Source organism: Stenella coeruleoalba (genome assembly GCF_951394435.1).
Source record: "Stenella coeruleoalba genome assembly, chromosome: 15".
Classification (NCBI taxonomy): domain Eukaryota; kingdom Metazoa; phylum Chordata; class Mammalia; order Artiodactyla; family Delphinidae; genus Stenella; species Stenella coeruleoalba.
The window spans coordinates 78,228,965-78,243,206 of record NC_137161.1 but is presented as its reverse complement, the minus strand read 5'-3'; the positions used below and the strand labels follow the sequence as shown (position 1 = coordinate 78,243,206).

The 14,242-nt window shown below is 55.7% G+C and overlaps 1 protein-coding gene across 5 annotated transcripts in view; it reads left to right on the top strand.

Annotated features, from left to right (window-relative positions):
• GTF2IRD1 (GTF2I repeat domain containing 1) overlaps positions 1–14,242 on the top strand; it is a 112,186-nt gene that overhangs the window by 53,935 nt on the left and 44,009 nt on the right. For 4 of the 5 annotated variants that reach the window (XM_079899148.1, XM_079899150.1, XM_079899149.1 and 1 more), the window contains 7 exons: positions 2,982–3,007; positions 3,949–4,057; positions 4,965–5,002; positions 5,442–5,522; positions 6,103–6,192; positions 13,104–13,151; positions 14,057–14,122. In XM_079899148.1, the coding sequence (XP_079755274.1) occupies positions 2,982–3,007; positions 3,949–4,057; positions 4,965–5,002; positions 5,442–5,522; positions 6,103–6,192; positions 13,104–13,151; positions 14,057–14,122 (458 nt within the window). The remainder of the gene's footprint in view (positions 1–2,981; positions 3,008–3,948; positions 4,058–4,964; positions 5,003–5,441; positions 5,523–6,102; positions 6,193–13,103; positions 13,152–14,056; positions 14,123–14,242) is intronic. The other variant, XM_079899147.1, reaches the window with a different exon arrangement.

Below are 14,242 nucleotides of genomic sequence, written 5' to 3'. Positions count from 1 at the left end.
CAGAAAGCAGCAAGGGCATCCCGGTGACCCCTTACATTCCTGATTGTGGTATTTGAGTCCTCACTGTGGCTGACCTTCATCTCCCTCTATCCAAACTGTAGGTCGTTTAACCCTTCACTAGTATTTACCAGGCGCCTCCTGCAGGCCCAGCCCTTCACTGAGCTCTACTGAGGACTTCACGAAACAGCAGGCACAGTCCCCATCTGCCCCCAGGGGCTACCGCGAGTCATGGGGGGTGGTCACTCCTGCGATGAGTCCTGGGAGCATCAAACAGCATGTTTCCAGGTGTAGACTCGATGGCATCTGAGCAGCAAGCCTGTGGGGCTTCCTGGAGGAGGAGGCTTGGCATCAGGCCGACTGGGCTTGAAGCCACACAGCACGTGAAAACCTTGACTAGCGCTTCTCTTCTGAGCCTCAGTTTCCTCATTTGTAAAAATAGGGACAATGATGCCCTATTCCTCAGGTTTTTCTCAACATAGTATGAGGAGGTAGACATAACATACCTGGCATGAAATAGATGCTCAATAAATGCGAGTCTTCTCCCTTGACCTCATCTCCTTCATGTATAGAGAAGTAGTTAATCAGTGCTGACAACCCGGGTTCGAATCCTGGCCCTACCATTTTCCAGCTGTGTGTCCTTGGGCAAGTTACTTAACTGCTCTGCCTTACTTTCCTCGTCTATAAAATGGGGCTAATGAGGCAAATTCCCTGGTGGTCCAGGGGTTAGGGCTCTGCGCTGCCACTGCAGGGGGCATGGGTTCGATCCCTGGTGGGGTAATTAAGATCCCACATGCTGCACCGTGTGGCTAGAGAATAAAATAAAATAAAATGCGGCTAATGATTGTTCAGGCCCCACAGTGCTGATGGGAGACTACATGGATGTGAGCAACGTGCTTAGAACAGAGGCTGCTCCTTTCTGAGCCCCAGTGCATTTTCACTGTTGCACGTCCCAGCCTCGTCAGGGAGACATTCGAGATCACATCTGCGATCGTCCTAGCAGAAGGGAGTCAGAGAACAGAGAGCTTAGGAAGCAGCCCGGAGGGGGAGTTGCCGCCCCAGCCCAGGTGTCTGCAGTGCGGGGGAGGTCAGGGTGCTCTCCTGACAAAAGGGAGAAGCCCCTCGACAAAGCCTGTGGGTCTTGTTATTAGTGGAAGGGGGCTTCCTGGCCCCTGGGTCCCCAGTCATGCCCAGCCCTGACCCCTAAATCCCCGGTTTCTACCAGGACACAAGCCCAGAGCGAGAGGCTCTGAGTTCACATGTGTCGGTTCTACCTAAGGGAGGACTTCAGAGGGAAAAGTGTCTGGAGGGGGTCCTAGAACTCTGCAGTGTGCAACAGCGACCCTTGTTCAGTGCTCATCAGGTGGGCCTTCCAGGCCGGGCAGCCCATGAGGGCGTCTGTCACAGCATCGGAGCCACGTGAGATCAGACTTTCTCCCTGTCATCCGTCTCCCCGCTCCCCGCCCACCAACTCCTCTAGGAACTGCAGGCCAAGGTGTCACACCCCCTCCCTTGTGCTCCCTGATAAGTAAATATAGCCATAAATAATAAAACCTGCTGTTAATGCAGGGAGCCTCCCCGTCACTGGGTGGAGCTGAGGAAGCGTGCCTCAGAGCGGAAGCCAGTTCTCTCCAGAATTATGCCCTGTGGCTGCCTCTCGGCCTTGGGGGACCCAGACGAGCATGAACCTCCAGGAACAGTGGGAGAAGCTTGCGCCTCTCAGAATAAGAACAGGATGCCGTGCCTGGGGTCTCACCGCCCTGGTAACCCACACGCTCTACCTTCTGTCACTGACCTTTTCGCCTCTGTTTGAATTTCCCTCTGGGCCCGGCTTGGGCACTGTCGGCCCCCTTGTATTTGGACTCAGACAAGCGGGACTTCATTTTTCCCATGTCGCCTCTGGGGGTGCCAGTTTAGGGGCCAAAGCCCTGTCCCCTTGTCCAGCCGCTCCATGGCACGCAGGCTCTGCTGCAGGCCCCCCAGACCAGCTGCCTGAGGCTCCCCAGCCCGCTGGGAGCCACCCTGGTGGGGTCTGGGAGCAGAGCAGAAAGAACAGCAGCCCTGCAGGTAGGCAGCCAGGTGATCCCAGCTCCCTCGCTGACCTTTACTCCATCCTCGTTTTCCAGGAATAAGAACTCCAGGTGTCTTATCAGGATGACTCAGGAGTCCCCAAATGGCCCCTGGGCCCCTAGCCATGCCCCCTCCAAGCCATCCCCCCTCCAAGCCATCCTCTGCGTGGTGATGGAGTGATCTGAGGGTGCCATGCCCCCTGGGGGCTCCCCGTTGCCCATGGTGTAGAGACCACATGCCTGGGCACAGCACGGAAGGCTGGCCACCTCCCACAGGACGCCTCCAGCCGGCCAGATGGAGCTGCCAGCCCTCCGTGTGCCTTTACCTGGACAACCTCTCAGCCCTCCCACCTGGGCTCGCCATCCCCAACTCGGTGAAGTCTTTCCTGACCCCCTCCCTGCTTGGGTCCCCTTGGCTTCTGAGACAAACCGGAGGGGTCCCGCATGTCACGCTGTGAGGCTGTGATCTGGAACGCTCCCGGCTTGTGCCGCCGACAGAGAGCTTCCTGGGAGCAGGGCCTACCCCTTGCCTGTCGCTGAGACACAGGTGGTGGTGGGTAAAGGCTGCGGAGCTCTGGTGGGAAAGGGGTGTGAGTTATCCTCCAGCTGTGGCCGAGGAGAGCTCAGGGCCGGAGGAAGCCCCGCCCCCCACCCTGGGCTGTTGAGATGAATAGGTTGGACCCTCCGGGACCCCCACAGGGGCTGGCCAGTGCCTTCCCTGGCTGCGGAGAAATGGTTCGGGATGTCTGGTTGTTTGGCGGTATCTGGCTGTCCCGGACCATGCCCTCTTCTGCCCCCATGTGAGGCCAGCCCGGTGCCCAGGTCTGCAGCCATGCATGTGGGACTTGAGTGACCGTCGCTGAGGGGACCTGGAGGCCGGCTCCCCTCTCATGCCCATCTCTCCTCTCTCCCCAGGATGTTCGATGAGCGAATTTTCACAGGTATGTGTGGGTACCGTCTAGTCTGTTCCGAAGCCGCCAAGCTGATGCCCCCAAGAGTGCTTCAGCTGCCACCACACCGGACCCGAGGGAGCCTGGGTGTGGCTTCTGTATCCGGGGGCCCCAGCTCCCAGGCGCAGACAGACTGTCAGGACCTCCCCTCCGGACATGGGAAGCCCTGGATGGGGAATAATAAAGCTGACATTTGCTGAATTCTAACATGTGATGGTTACTCTCCTAAGCTGTTAGCATATTTAATTTTAATTTAATTTAGTTTTCAACAGTCCTATAAAGTGGGTTCTGGCTTTTTCCCTGAAGTCTAGCTAGTGAGCACTGGGGTCTAGATGCAAACCGAAGTGCCCAGGCCATGACCAGTGGGTGGCCTGCCTCTCAGGAGGAAGAGGCGGACTCTGCCAGGTGCAGCAAAGGGAGCACGGATCTTGGGGTGCAACATATCTGAGCCCCAGTACCAGCCCTACCTCCCCCCAGCTTTGGGACCTTGGGCACAGTCATGTGGGCCTCAGTTTCCACATCTGTGAAAAGATAAGAGCACCATCCTCTGGGTTCCTGGGATAACTAAATGAGAGAATGGTCCCATGGTACAGCCTTGGGAGAGACTCGGTCCCTTTCCCAAGGGCTCCCTCAGCCCCAATAGCATAGCCCCTGTCCTGAGGTCAGCACAGCCGTTTCTGGCTTCTTCCTCCTGCCAAATCCTCTGAGATCCCCGTCATCCTTATTCCTCATCCCAGGGGAGGCATCTCTCCCTGGACCCCTTCCTGGCTTGGCTGGACATGGAGGCCACAAGAAGGAGGGACAGAGGCCAGACCACCTGAGGGGTGCCCCCAGGAGCTTCCCCCAGAGGCCCCTGCTGGGTGCCCCGCAGGCAGAGGAGGCTGGAGAACCTTCGCCTTGACCACCCTGCCCCTCCCCGGCTCTCCCCCCAGGGAACAAGTTTACCAAAGACCCCACAAAGCTGGAGCCAGCCAGCCCGCCCGAGGACATCTCTGCGGAGGTCTCCCGTGCTGCCGTCCTGGACCTGGCTGGGACTGCTCGGTAAGGCCACGCCCCGGCTCTGCGCCAGCTCTGCAGGGAGGAGCGAGGCCTAGGGCTGGCTGGAGGATGCTGGGCCCAGCGTCTCACTCCACCTGGACACCCCGCACAGGGTTATCCCACACAGGCACCTGTACGCCTCATCCCACTGTGGGCCAGGGAGAATCTAAAGGGACCCAGAAGGAGAACAGAGATTTCGCCAATTTTCTTCCACCTGGAGGATTCTTGTCACCCCCTTGGGATCTAGCCATACGTTATCTAGTCTCAAAAGCCTTCCCTGGCACCCAGACTAGGTCAGGAATCTGCCCTGCATGTCCACGAGGCCTCGCACTCAGCTCATGGCCTGGTCGCCATTCACCAGTTCCCCCCACCCAGGGCCTGGGCTCCTGGGTGCCAGGGACGGGCCATCTATCCCGGAATCCCCACGTCCAGCCCAGGCCTCCCCGACAGTTCTATGAATGAACCGAATCCTCCATCCCAGGGTCCTGCCCAGCTTCACTCCCCAAGCCCCTCCCCAGAGTCCTGAACCCTCTCCAGGCGGGTGGTCCCTACAGCTCTCAGTGCCCACAACAAGCACTGATCAAACCCCCACTGCACTAAGTGGTGGGGCTCCTAGACTGGCCAGTCCCAGGCCTCAGGAGCTCCCAGCTGGTGGGCAAGGTGGACGCCCAGCACGTCACCCGAGGGTACAGATCAGGAGCTCGGCTGGGGCAGCCAGGAGACTGCTGTCCCGGAGACGGGGCACTGGGGGTATTGCTGGCGTAGCGGGGGAGCGGCGTGGATCCCGCTGGGATGGGAGCAGATGTGGTCAGGGGTGCATTTTGAATTGGCAGCCGCCGAGGGCCCCTGACTGCCTGGAGGGGGAAAGCTGGGGCTGATGCCATGTCATTTCTCGGCTTCCTTCCCACAGGTCGGACAAAAGCAGTCTCTCTGAAGACTGTGGGCCAGGTGAGGAGCTGGACCCCACTGCGCGTGTCTGGGGTGGGAGGGCGTCCACCAGCCCCACTCAGCAGCTCTGGGGAGGAGGCCGGCTCAGAGCCTGGGTATTCATGAATGTCCTCCATCCACCCCTGTCCCCTGACCCTCCCCCAGGCCGCAGAGCATGCTGGGAGCTCGCTGGGGGCCGGGAGGGGCAGGTGGGATGTGGGTGGCTTTGTGGGAGACCTGGATTCGGGTATCACCTCTGCCTCCACATCCTTGGCGATGCAGGTCTCAGTTGCCAGGTCTATACGTTGTATCTACCTATAGCTCAGACACCAGGGCTGACATGACTTTTCTTGGCACTACTAACAAGTCACAGACAGGAGAATGTTCAAGAATAGAATGACTCCCCTGCCCGGCCGAGCTCACGGCCACACTTGACCAGATCCCTCGTTTCCCCCCACAGGAACCTCTGGGGAGCTCGGTGGGCTGAGACCCATCAAAATTGAGCCAGAGGATCTAGATATCATTCAGGTCACCGTCCCAGGTAAGGGCTGATCCTGCCACCCCCGCCTGAAGGTACAGGGGTCGAGCACCACCGTGTCCCCTCTCGGGCTGTCCTGCTCTGTCTCTGGAGCCCCTGCCCCGGCCAGGAAGGGGTCGCCAGGCCGCTGTCTCTCTGGTCTGATCGTGAAAGGCTGCAGCGTTGCGTGTGCTTTCTGTAGGCACATCTGCCCTCTGGGCTGGGGGTCCGGTCTCAGCTCCGACCTTCCTAAAGGTCCCCCCAGCCTTCACCTCTCTGGCCTGGCTTCCCTGGGATTTGAGAGGCTGCAGGGGAGAAGAAAAGGTCATTGGAGTAAGAGGATCTGAGTCTGACTCCAGACCTGGGTCCCTCTGAGCGTCAGTTTCCACATCTGTGAAGAGGGGCATGTACTTGTCCTCTGGAGGCTCAGTGTGGGGTAACCACAGGCTCCAGGCCCCTTGGGTCCCTGCTGTCCTCTGGCACAGCTACTCTCCTTCCTTAAGGGTCCTGCTCTGTGGGCACGCTGAGCTGGGAGGTCCCTGAGGGACCGTGACGGGGTGGGACAGACAGAAGATGCTGTTGTCATTTGGAGTTTTGCCTCCAGACCCTTCCCCAACCTCTGAGGAAATGACAGACTCGATGCCTGGACATGTGCCCTCGGAAGATTCCGGTTACGGGATGGAGATGCTGACTGGTAAGAAATGGGCTGGGGACCCACCTCCCTGGGATGTAACAGGGAGAGGGGTGGGCCAGGAAGCCTCTAGACTTTTCTTGGTATTGACTGTCCCCCTTGGAAGAAACTCAGTATATGCCTGGCTCCCCCATCCAGGCCAGGTTCCTTTCTGAAAACTTGAAATAGGCCTTTGAGTTAATATTAAGTCTGGTTACTCTGTCTTTCCCAGGAGCTCCCATTTGGATAAATTTGTTTATTCAATAACTATTTATTGAGCACCTACTATGTACAAGGTCCCGTGCAAGGTGCTGGGGACAGAGCAGTGAACCCGACAGACCAAAGTCCCCGCCCTTGTGGGCTGACATCCCAGTGCAGGGAGACAGGTAGTAAGCAAATCAATAAGAAAAATAGGGGAATTCCCTGGCAGTCCAGTGGGTAGGATTCCAGGCTTTCACTGCCAGGAGCCCGGGTTTGATCCCTGGTCAGAGAACTAAGATCCTGCAAGCTGTGCAGTGCGGCCCCCAAAAAAAGGAAAAAAGAAAAATAGAAAGTCAGATGGTGGTAAGTGCTATAGGGAGACACAAAGCCAGGAGGGGAAGTATCAGGGGCAGGAGGGGTGGTTATTACAGGATTTGAGTGGTCAGAGAGGACCTCACTGAGAAAATGACATTGGAGCAAAGACCTGAAGGAGGTGCGGGCAGGAGCCGTGTGGATATCAGGACAGAACTTTCCAGGCAGAGGGAGCAGCATGGGCAAAGGCCCTGAGGTGGGCTATGCCCAGCATGTCTCAGCAACAGCAAGGAGGCCGGGTGGCTGGAACAGAGTGAGGTGGGGAAAGGGAGGTGCTGGGTGAGTTATGCAGGGTTGTGTACATCAAAGGAAGGACTGGAGACTTAACTCTGAAGAGACAGGAACCAGTGTGGGGGTTGGCGCTAATGGAGTACACTTTAACGGTGTTTACTCTGACCATGGAGCTGAGAACAGACTGCAGAAGGTCTGGGGACAAGGACAGAAACAGACTCTGACGATAATTTAGGCAAGAGGAATGGTTGGGCAGGTGGATAGCAGCAGGGAGAGGGTCGGGTTCTGTGTGTTTTGTTTATGAAAGTTTATTTTGGAAATGTTCAAAACCACCCGAAGTTGAAAAGAATAGCTTAATGAATCTCACATGCCCAACGCTCAGCTCCAGCCATTCTCAACAGATGTTATTATTGATAATAAGAAGTAAGAATTATTACACGTGGTTAATGTTTTTAGAAAGTGAATCATTATAGGACTTCCCTGGCGGTCCAGTTGTTAAGACTCCGCGCTTCCACTGCAGGGGGCGCAGGTTTGATCCCTGGTTGGGGAACTAAGATCCCGCGTGCCGCGTGGCACAGCCAAAAAATAAAAAAAAAAAATTTTTTTTAAGTGAATCATTATAAAGACAAACAGTATGTAAATTATAGAAGGTTTGCGGACATGGCAGAAAACGATATTAGTACTTAGATGATTTGAGTTTGGAAGGCTGTGTAACAAGGGATGCAGGGCCAGGGCAGGAAACTTTAGGAAGATGGCTGGAATTCGTTTCCCTTGCCTGTGATGTCTGGTGTGGGCTTGATTAGGAGGGGAGAGGGGTGGGTATTGCTTAAGGATACTGTGCAAAAGCGTAGTAGGTGTATTTAAATGCACAGTGTGAAGAAACCTCATAATGTTCAATGTGAAAAGCAAGTGCAGAAGGATATAGACAATATGGCATTTCTGTAAGTTTGGAGACGTAACAATAGTATTGCTAATGTTTTATTTTTAGAAATCGTGTGCAACTATGACAAAATGCTAATGTGTATTCATTCCGGCTGATAGGTCCATGAGTGTTTGTGGTAATATTCTGTATGCTTTACTGCACTTTTTAACGTTTCCCCTACCAAAAATAAACAAGTGACTGGAAAAATAAATAAGAAGGTTTCCTACAGGCCCAGATGGGTGGTGCCGCGTTAATTGGTGACAGGATAAAGGCAGAATCTCTCTGCTCCTCGTCTGCTTCCGTCTTCTCTGTCAGGGAGAATGGTCTGGAAACAGGAAAGAGTGAGGAGGACCTGGGAGTCCAGTTCGATAAGGAGATATGAAGGGTCCTCGGAGCTGCTGTGGATGTGTGTGATCTATGGATAATACCTAAGACGTGCATAGGACGTGAGAAGTCCCAGCGGACACAGATGCGGTGACAACAGAGATAGACTTGGAGATGAGGTTTTGCCCCAATTGCAAACAGGTGGACCGTGCGTTAGTCCCAGGCACAGTTCTGGAACAGATTTCTACATGGGCGACTGGGAGCCATCAGAGGGGACCCAGTGTGGGGTCATCCACGGGACGGAGTTGGCTCATACGACATCGAGATCTCCAGAGGACCCTCCAGCTGCGGAAGCTCCTCATGATTTTATAAACAAAAGGGTTTTGGGCTTCCCTGGTGGCGCAGTGGTTGGGAGTCCGCCTGCCAATGCAGGGGACGCGGGTTCGTGCCCCAGTCCGGGAAGATCCCACATGCCGCGGAGCGGCTGGGCCTGTGAGCCATGGCTGCTGGGCCTGGGTGTCCGGAGCCTGTGCTCTGCGGCGGGAGAGGCCACAGCAGTGAGAGGCCCGCGTACCGCAAAAAAAAAAAAAAAAAAAAAAAAAGGGTTTTGACTCTAAATGCAGTTTTAAGTATTGTTTTCAATTTAAATAAAAGTTATTTGAATTTCAAGCAAAAAAAGGGAGGGCTGCAGGGGGACCCCAGCCTCCACACGGGGAAGGTTTCCCCTGTTGTCCTGGAGGGCTTGGTCCTTCCTCAAACATTTGTCAGTTAGTTGGATAAAGGGGCCTTAGGCAGCAAGATTATGCAATTTGCAGATCCTTGGGGAGGAATGGTCAGTCCATCCAAGAATGGTGTTCCCCATGGCCTTGACAGACCAGAACACTGGGCTGAAACGCACAAGAAAAATTCACAGCCCCAGGACGTGTGTCATGGGTTGTGTTCGTGGGGCCCAGTCTCTGAGATGGAGTTTAATGTGTGGGGTTTTTATTAGGGGCTGCCGTTGGGATCAACACCTATGTAAGGGAGGGGACAGAAGCACAAGGGGGACGAGGGGGAAGGCAAGCCATGATCTGGCTGCAGCAACACGTCCACCAACCCCACGGGGAGCTCGGAGCCAGAAAGGCCCCTCAGAGTTGCTCCCAGTTGCACTGGATACCCTGGCCTTTATACCTCCACCTCAATCAGTCACGAGATGCGGGCCACCCTGGAAGGGCAGTCCTTGAAGGGGCAGCTGCCCGCTGACCACACTCCCTGCTGCTAGGCCAACAAGCTCTTCCTTGAAGGGGATCTGAGTAGTCAGTACATCCCAGTACCTGCCACAGAAGAAGAGACAGACAGTAAACAAACGCATGCAGCCACAGAGAAACAGGGGCTTGAACAAAGGGGCATCTCTTGCACCTTTTAACTGAACAGAACTTTGGCTGAGCGCATGGGGAAATGGGCACAGACCTGGCGCTGGTAAGAACGCAAATGGGCAAATAGCTTTTTAGGGAAATGTGTCAGCCTGAAGAGCCGTAAAAATGAGCACCACCCCCCCCCCCCCACGTCCAGCAGGAACCCGGTCCGAGGAAATTGTCTGAAATGTGAAGTGTTTTCTGCACGGAGATGTTCGTGCCAGCGTTAATGATGACCATGCAAGATTGCAGCAAGCTCGTTCAGCTGTCAGGGAACTGTTAACGGTATCCTCCCGATGGACTATTAGCCACTAAAAAGAGGCAACGAGGGAGACTGTAGAAGACACAAAGCTGATGGTGTTTACAACTGTGTTGAACACATGATCACTGTTTTGGAGGGGGAAAATATCAAAAAAGTAGCTATGTTAGGTTAAGTGATCTATCTTTGTCACTCCCTGAATCAGTTGCGATGTGCTTCTAATACCTTGGTAATGAAGAAAGAAGATTGTCAGGCACGGGCTGGGCATGAGTGGAATTGGAAGCAATCCGGTAACTGTGCGGGGAGTGTAGTGGACCAAAGGCTCAGGATGAGCTGACAGTGTGGCCTGGTCTTTAAGAAGTCGCATGTCACCTGGCTGCATTCACAGCAGAATTAAGAAGACCGAGGGGGATTTCCCTGGAGGTGCAGTGGTTGAGAATCCGTCTGCCAGTGTAGGGGACATGGGTTTGATCCCTGGTCCGGGAAGATCCCACATGCCATGGAGCAGCTAAGCCCTCAGGCCACAACTACTGAAGCCCGCGCACCTAGAGCCCGTGCTCCACAACAAGAGAAGCCACCGCAATGAGAAGCCCGCACACTGCAACGAAGAGTAGCCCCCGTTCGCCGCAACTAGAGAAAGCCCCGTGCGCAGCAACGAAGACCCAACGCAGCCAAAAATAAATAAATTTAATAAATTAAAAAAAAAAGAAGACCAAGGGGGTCCCGATCTGTGGAGGCCCCTGGGGTTGGGGGGCCGTGGACCAGCATGGTGCGATTTCTATCGGAAAGGCTTCTCCCAGCTGGTGGTGTTACTGTATTGTACAAATCACCCCTCGTTTGCTCACCTGGTGCCTTGGGCATCTCTAGTCATGCCCTCGATCGTTTACCAAGGTTGAAAATGGGGAGGCAGTGAGCACATGGACGGGTTTGTTCGGGGTAAGTAGCCCCGCACCATGCCAGGGGGCGGGGGGGAAAAGCAGGCAACTTTCTCACGTTTGGAATTAGGGCCCCCAAAGTACATAGGTCATCATCTCCTGCTGCCTTTGAAAGAGCCCCCCGCCCCCCAGGAGAGGACCCGGCCCCGCTTCCTTCTGTTTTCAGGGTCCTACAACAAAGGCTGGCAGAAACCCCTCCTTAGTGGAGCCACAGAGCTGAGCTGGTTCCCTGTGGGTGTCTGGGTCCGGTCATCTGCCTGGCTCTCAGATTGTTGCTACCGCCTGGGGGTGGCCCTGCACACACGGACAGCTCAGAGCGGGGACAGACTTCCTGGTCTCCCCACTTGTTCCTCTCAAGCCATTTCGTGAACTTGATCGGTGCTGCCACTGTGACATCTGGGCATCTCCCTCCGCCCTGAGACAGATCCAGCTCCCTGATTCAGGGAACCCTCCCTGGCAGCACTGCTTGTCCCTCTGTCCCCACCAGACTCCTCTCCTCCTGTCTGCCCCTCTCTGTCTAGAAATGGCAAAGATGAAGTTGGTGAGTTTGGGATCCCCCAGGGGCTTCCCCTGAGACAGGGGCCTTCATTCATTTGGGAGGAGAGTCCGGGAAGGGCAGTCCTGGTACGAAGGGGGACTGGACAGGACAGCAGTGCCGTCAGGCCCGTCACCCCTGTGGGCAGCTGAGCTGAGGGACCACGGGAGCCCACGTAAATCACACACCTGAGTTAACGCAGCTGAGGAAGCTGGGAGCTGGGCTGGTGATCTGCCCTCCATCACTGGCTGAGAGCTCTTTCCAGGCATTGATCCCAGCCCTTGTACCTTGCTGGTCTGCTCCCACAGCCAGAAAAAAGCCTCCAGGCAGAGTCAGGTGGGCCCATAGTGTACCTATTGCCATGAGGAAAATTTAGGCCGAAAGCTCAGGCCTGGCCCTTTTTAAGTCAGAGGCTGAGCATAGATGAAACCTTCCAGAACCTTCCGGGCTGAGCCCCAAGGCTTAGGCTTGTCTGGCAATCCCAGATGCAGACTCCCCTTCCCTCCGTCCGTGAGTGGGCCTTGACCATGGGCAGCTCTCCCAGGATCAGCCCCTTTCCATCCCCCTCACGATCCCATCTGGCACATCCCTGCATCCCTCATCACCGAGCATCCTCTCCACCGGCTGGCCAAGAGCAGACCCAGGTCCAACTTCTCCACCCCTCACCAGGTCAGCCTCGTGTCAGGGGCTGAGAAGGGCTGTTTAAGGGTTAGCCCTGCCTGGGAAAGCACCTGGCAAACGCACAGCAAACTTCCTAAGTCGCAGTTTCCTTCTGGTTCTTTCAAGTGTTGAGAGTCCCCACACCTTCCTCCAGCTCTTGGCACCAAAGAGCTGCTGCTGATGGAGGCCCTGCAGCCCGCCGGTCGGCCTGTGCCGCACCCCCTGCACCCCACTTCCACTGTCCGCACTTGGAGTTCATCCTGCTGCGGAAATCTGCCATCTCTGAGTTTGCCACCACCCTCCCCACACACACTTCCCCCCTCCCTGCCTGTGTCCCTCTCCCACCCCACTGCTTTCCCTGGACACTTGGGTCCAGCCCAGGTGTACCCCCCCTCAGCCCCCCAGGGCCAGTCTCACCCCTCCCCTGTATAGCTTGAGCCCTCACCTCCCCTGTTGTTCACTGTGCCACGACCTTGCTGCCTGTTGGACGGGCACCTGGGGACAAGGTTGGGTCCCTTGTGCCCAGGCCAGAGCCAGTGTCATCTTGTCAGATGCTTTGGGACCACGTGATCCTAGATGGCTCCACGCCCCCACCTGCCTTTCCTCCATCCCCTTACCCAGCCATGCCACCTGACATGTGGGATCGTAGTACCCTGACTGGGGATAGAACCTCTGCCCCCTGCAGTGGAAGCGTGGAGCCCTAACCACTGGACCGCCAAGGAATTCCCTCTGTTTTTCTTGACGGCATCACTGCCATCTGGCATCATATGTAATGTTTGACATCACACCAGGAAGACAAGGCTTTGTCTTGTTCCCGTGTGTCCTCAATGCCTAGAACAGAACCTGGCAGTCAGTAGATGGAAGGACAGGCTGGTGCAGGGCTGGTCTCCACGGGGTGTTTACCAAATGTCACAGGATATCTGGTCTCTGAAACTCACATGGAGGCGAGGGCAGGTGCTTGTGCAAAATTGGGGTCCATGATCCCATCTGGGAGTCACCATGCCGTGCTCCAGAGTCTGGGCCTGCCGTTCCCCACCTGTCTGCCCTGACTTTGGTGGTGCAGGAGATGATGAACATGGCTGCCTGGCACCCTCTTTTTCAGACAAAGGCCCCAGCGAGGACCCGCGGCCTGAGGAGAGGCCTGTGGAGGGTGAGGCACTGTTCACCCCCCATTTTTCACCCCCCCCCACGTCTCCTCCCCTCCCCAGTCCTGCATCTCCTTTTTGTCTCTTCCCAACACCGGGTTTGGGGGTGGGTGTCCTGTGGGCTGCCTGAGTTGGGAGGAGGTTTATAGACCTGTCTTGTAGAACTAAGAGGTACACGGTCAGAGGTAGAAGCAGCTCTTTCTGGTAAAGGAAATTGTAAGCCTTTCTTATTTTGTTTTTATATACACCCTGCCTCTTTCCACAAAGGTTTTAAGGCTGAGTCTTCCTGAGCAAGTCGAATTTAGGCCTGAAAGCACAAAATTGGCTTTGTGTCCAATAGACATGTTCAATCTCAGGAACACTGCTCATTCCCACCCTGCGGAGGGTGGGAGTAGGACAGGCAGGGAGATCAAGGTGAGGATGGGTCTGTTTCCACCCCTGGAACGGAATGAGTGGGTGTCAGAGGAGAGGAGCGTCACTTTCCCAATCCCAAACCCAGCCTGGCAGGGGAGGAACTCTGAAGTTTTAATCAACATCCACTGCCACCTAGTGGCGGCATACTCAATTTGCAGGCTTAGAGTTCACAAGCTAGCAAAGTCACTTACGGTGCTGGTCTAGAGTGACATTCACATAGAAAGGCCCATGGTCATTCTTAGGCCTCAAAACCTTCCATTCAGTCCTGGTAATGCCCTAGATCCGATTTCACAAGCAGGTATTTGAGCCCCAGAATTGTGGACCTGTCTGCAGGGATGCCACTTCTGAGGAAGTAGGTTACTGCCACCATTACCCTTCCCCATTCCAAGGTCCCAGCACAGGGTCATTCTTGGTGCCAGCAGACCTAGGACATGAGCTGAGAAGCAGGGTCCTGCTGCCACTGGGGAGGCTCACCAAACTGTTCTTTGCCTTTCAGACAGTCATGGTGACGTGATCCGGCCTCTGCGGAAGCAGGTGGAGCTGCTTTTCAACACGCGATACGGTGAGCGAGGAGCCGGGTAGGGTCGAGGGCATCCAGGCCTCCCTCCAGCTGCCCTGTTTTCAGAGGGCCTGATCCCCCATCCCAGCTGCTCCTGGAACAGAGACAGAGGAGGGAGGGGCC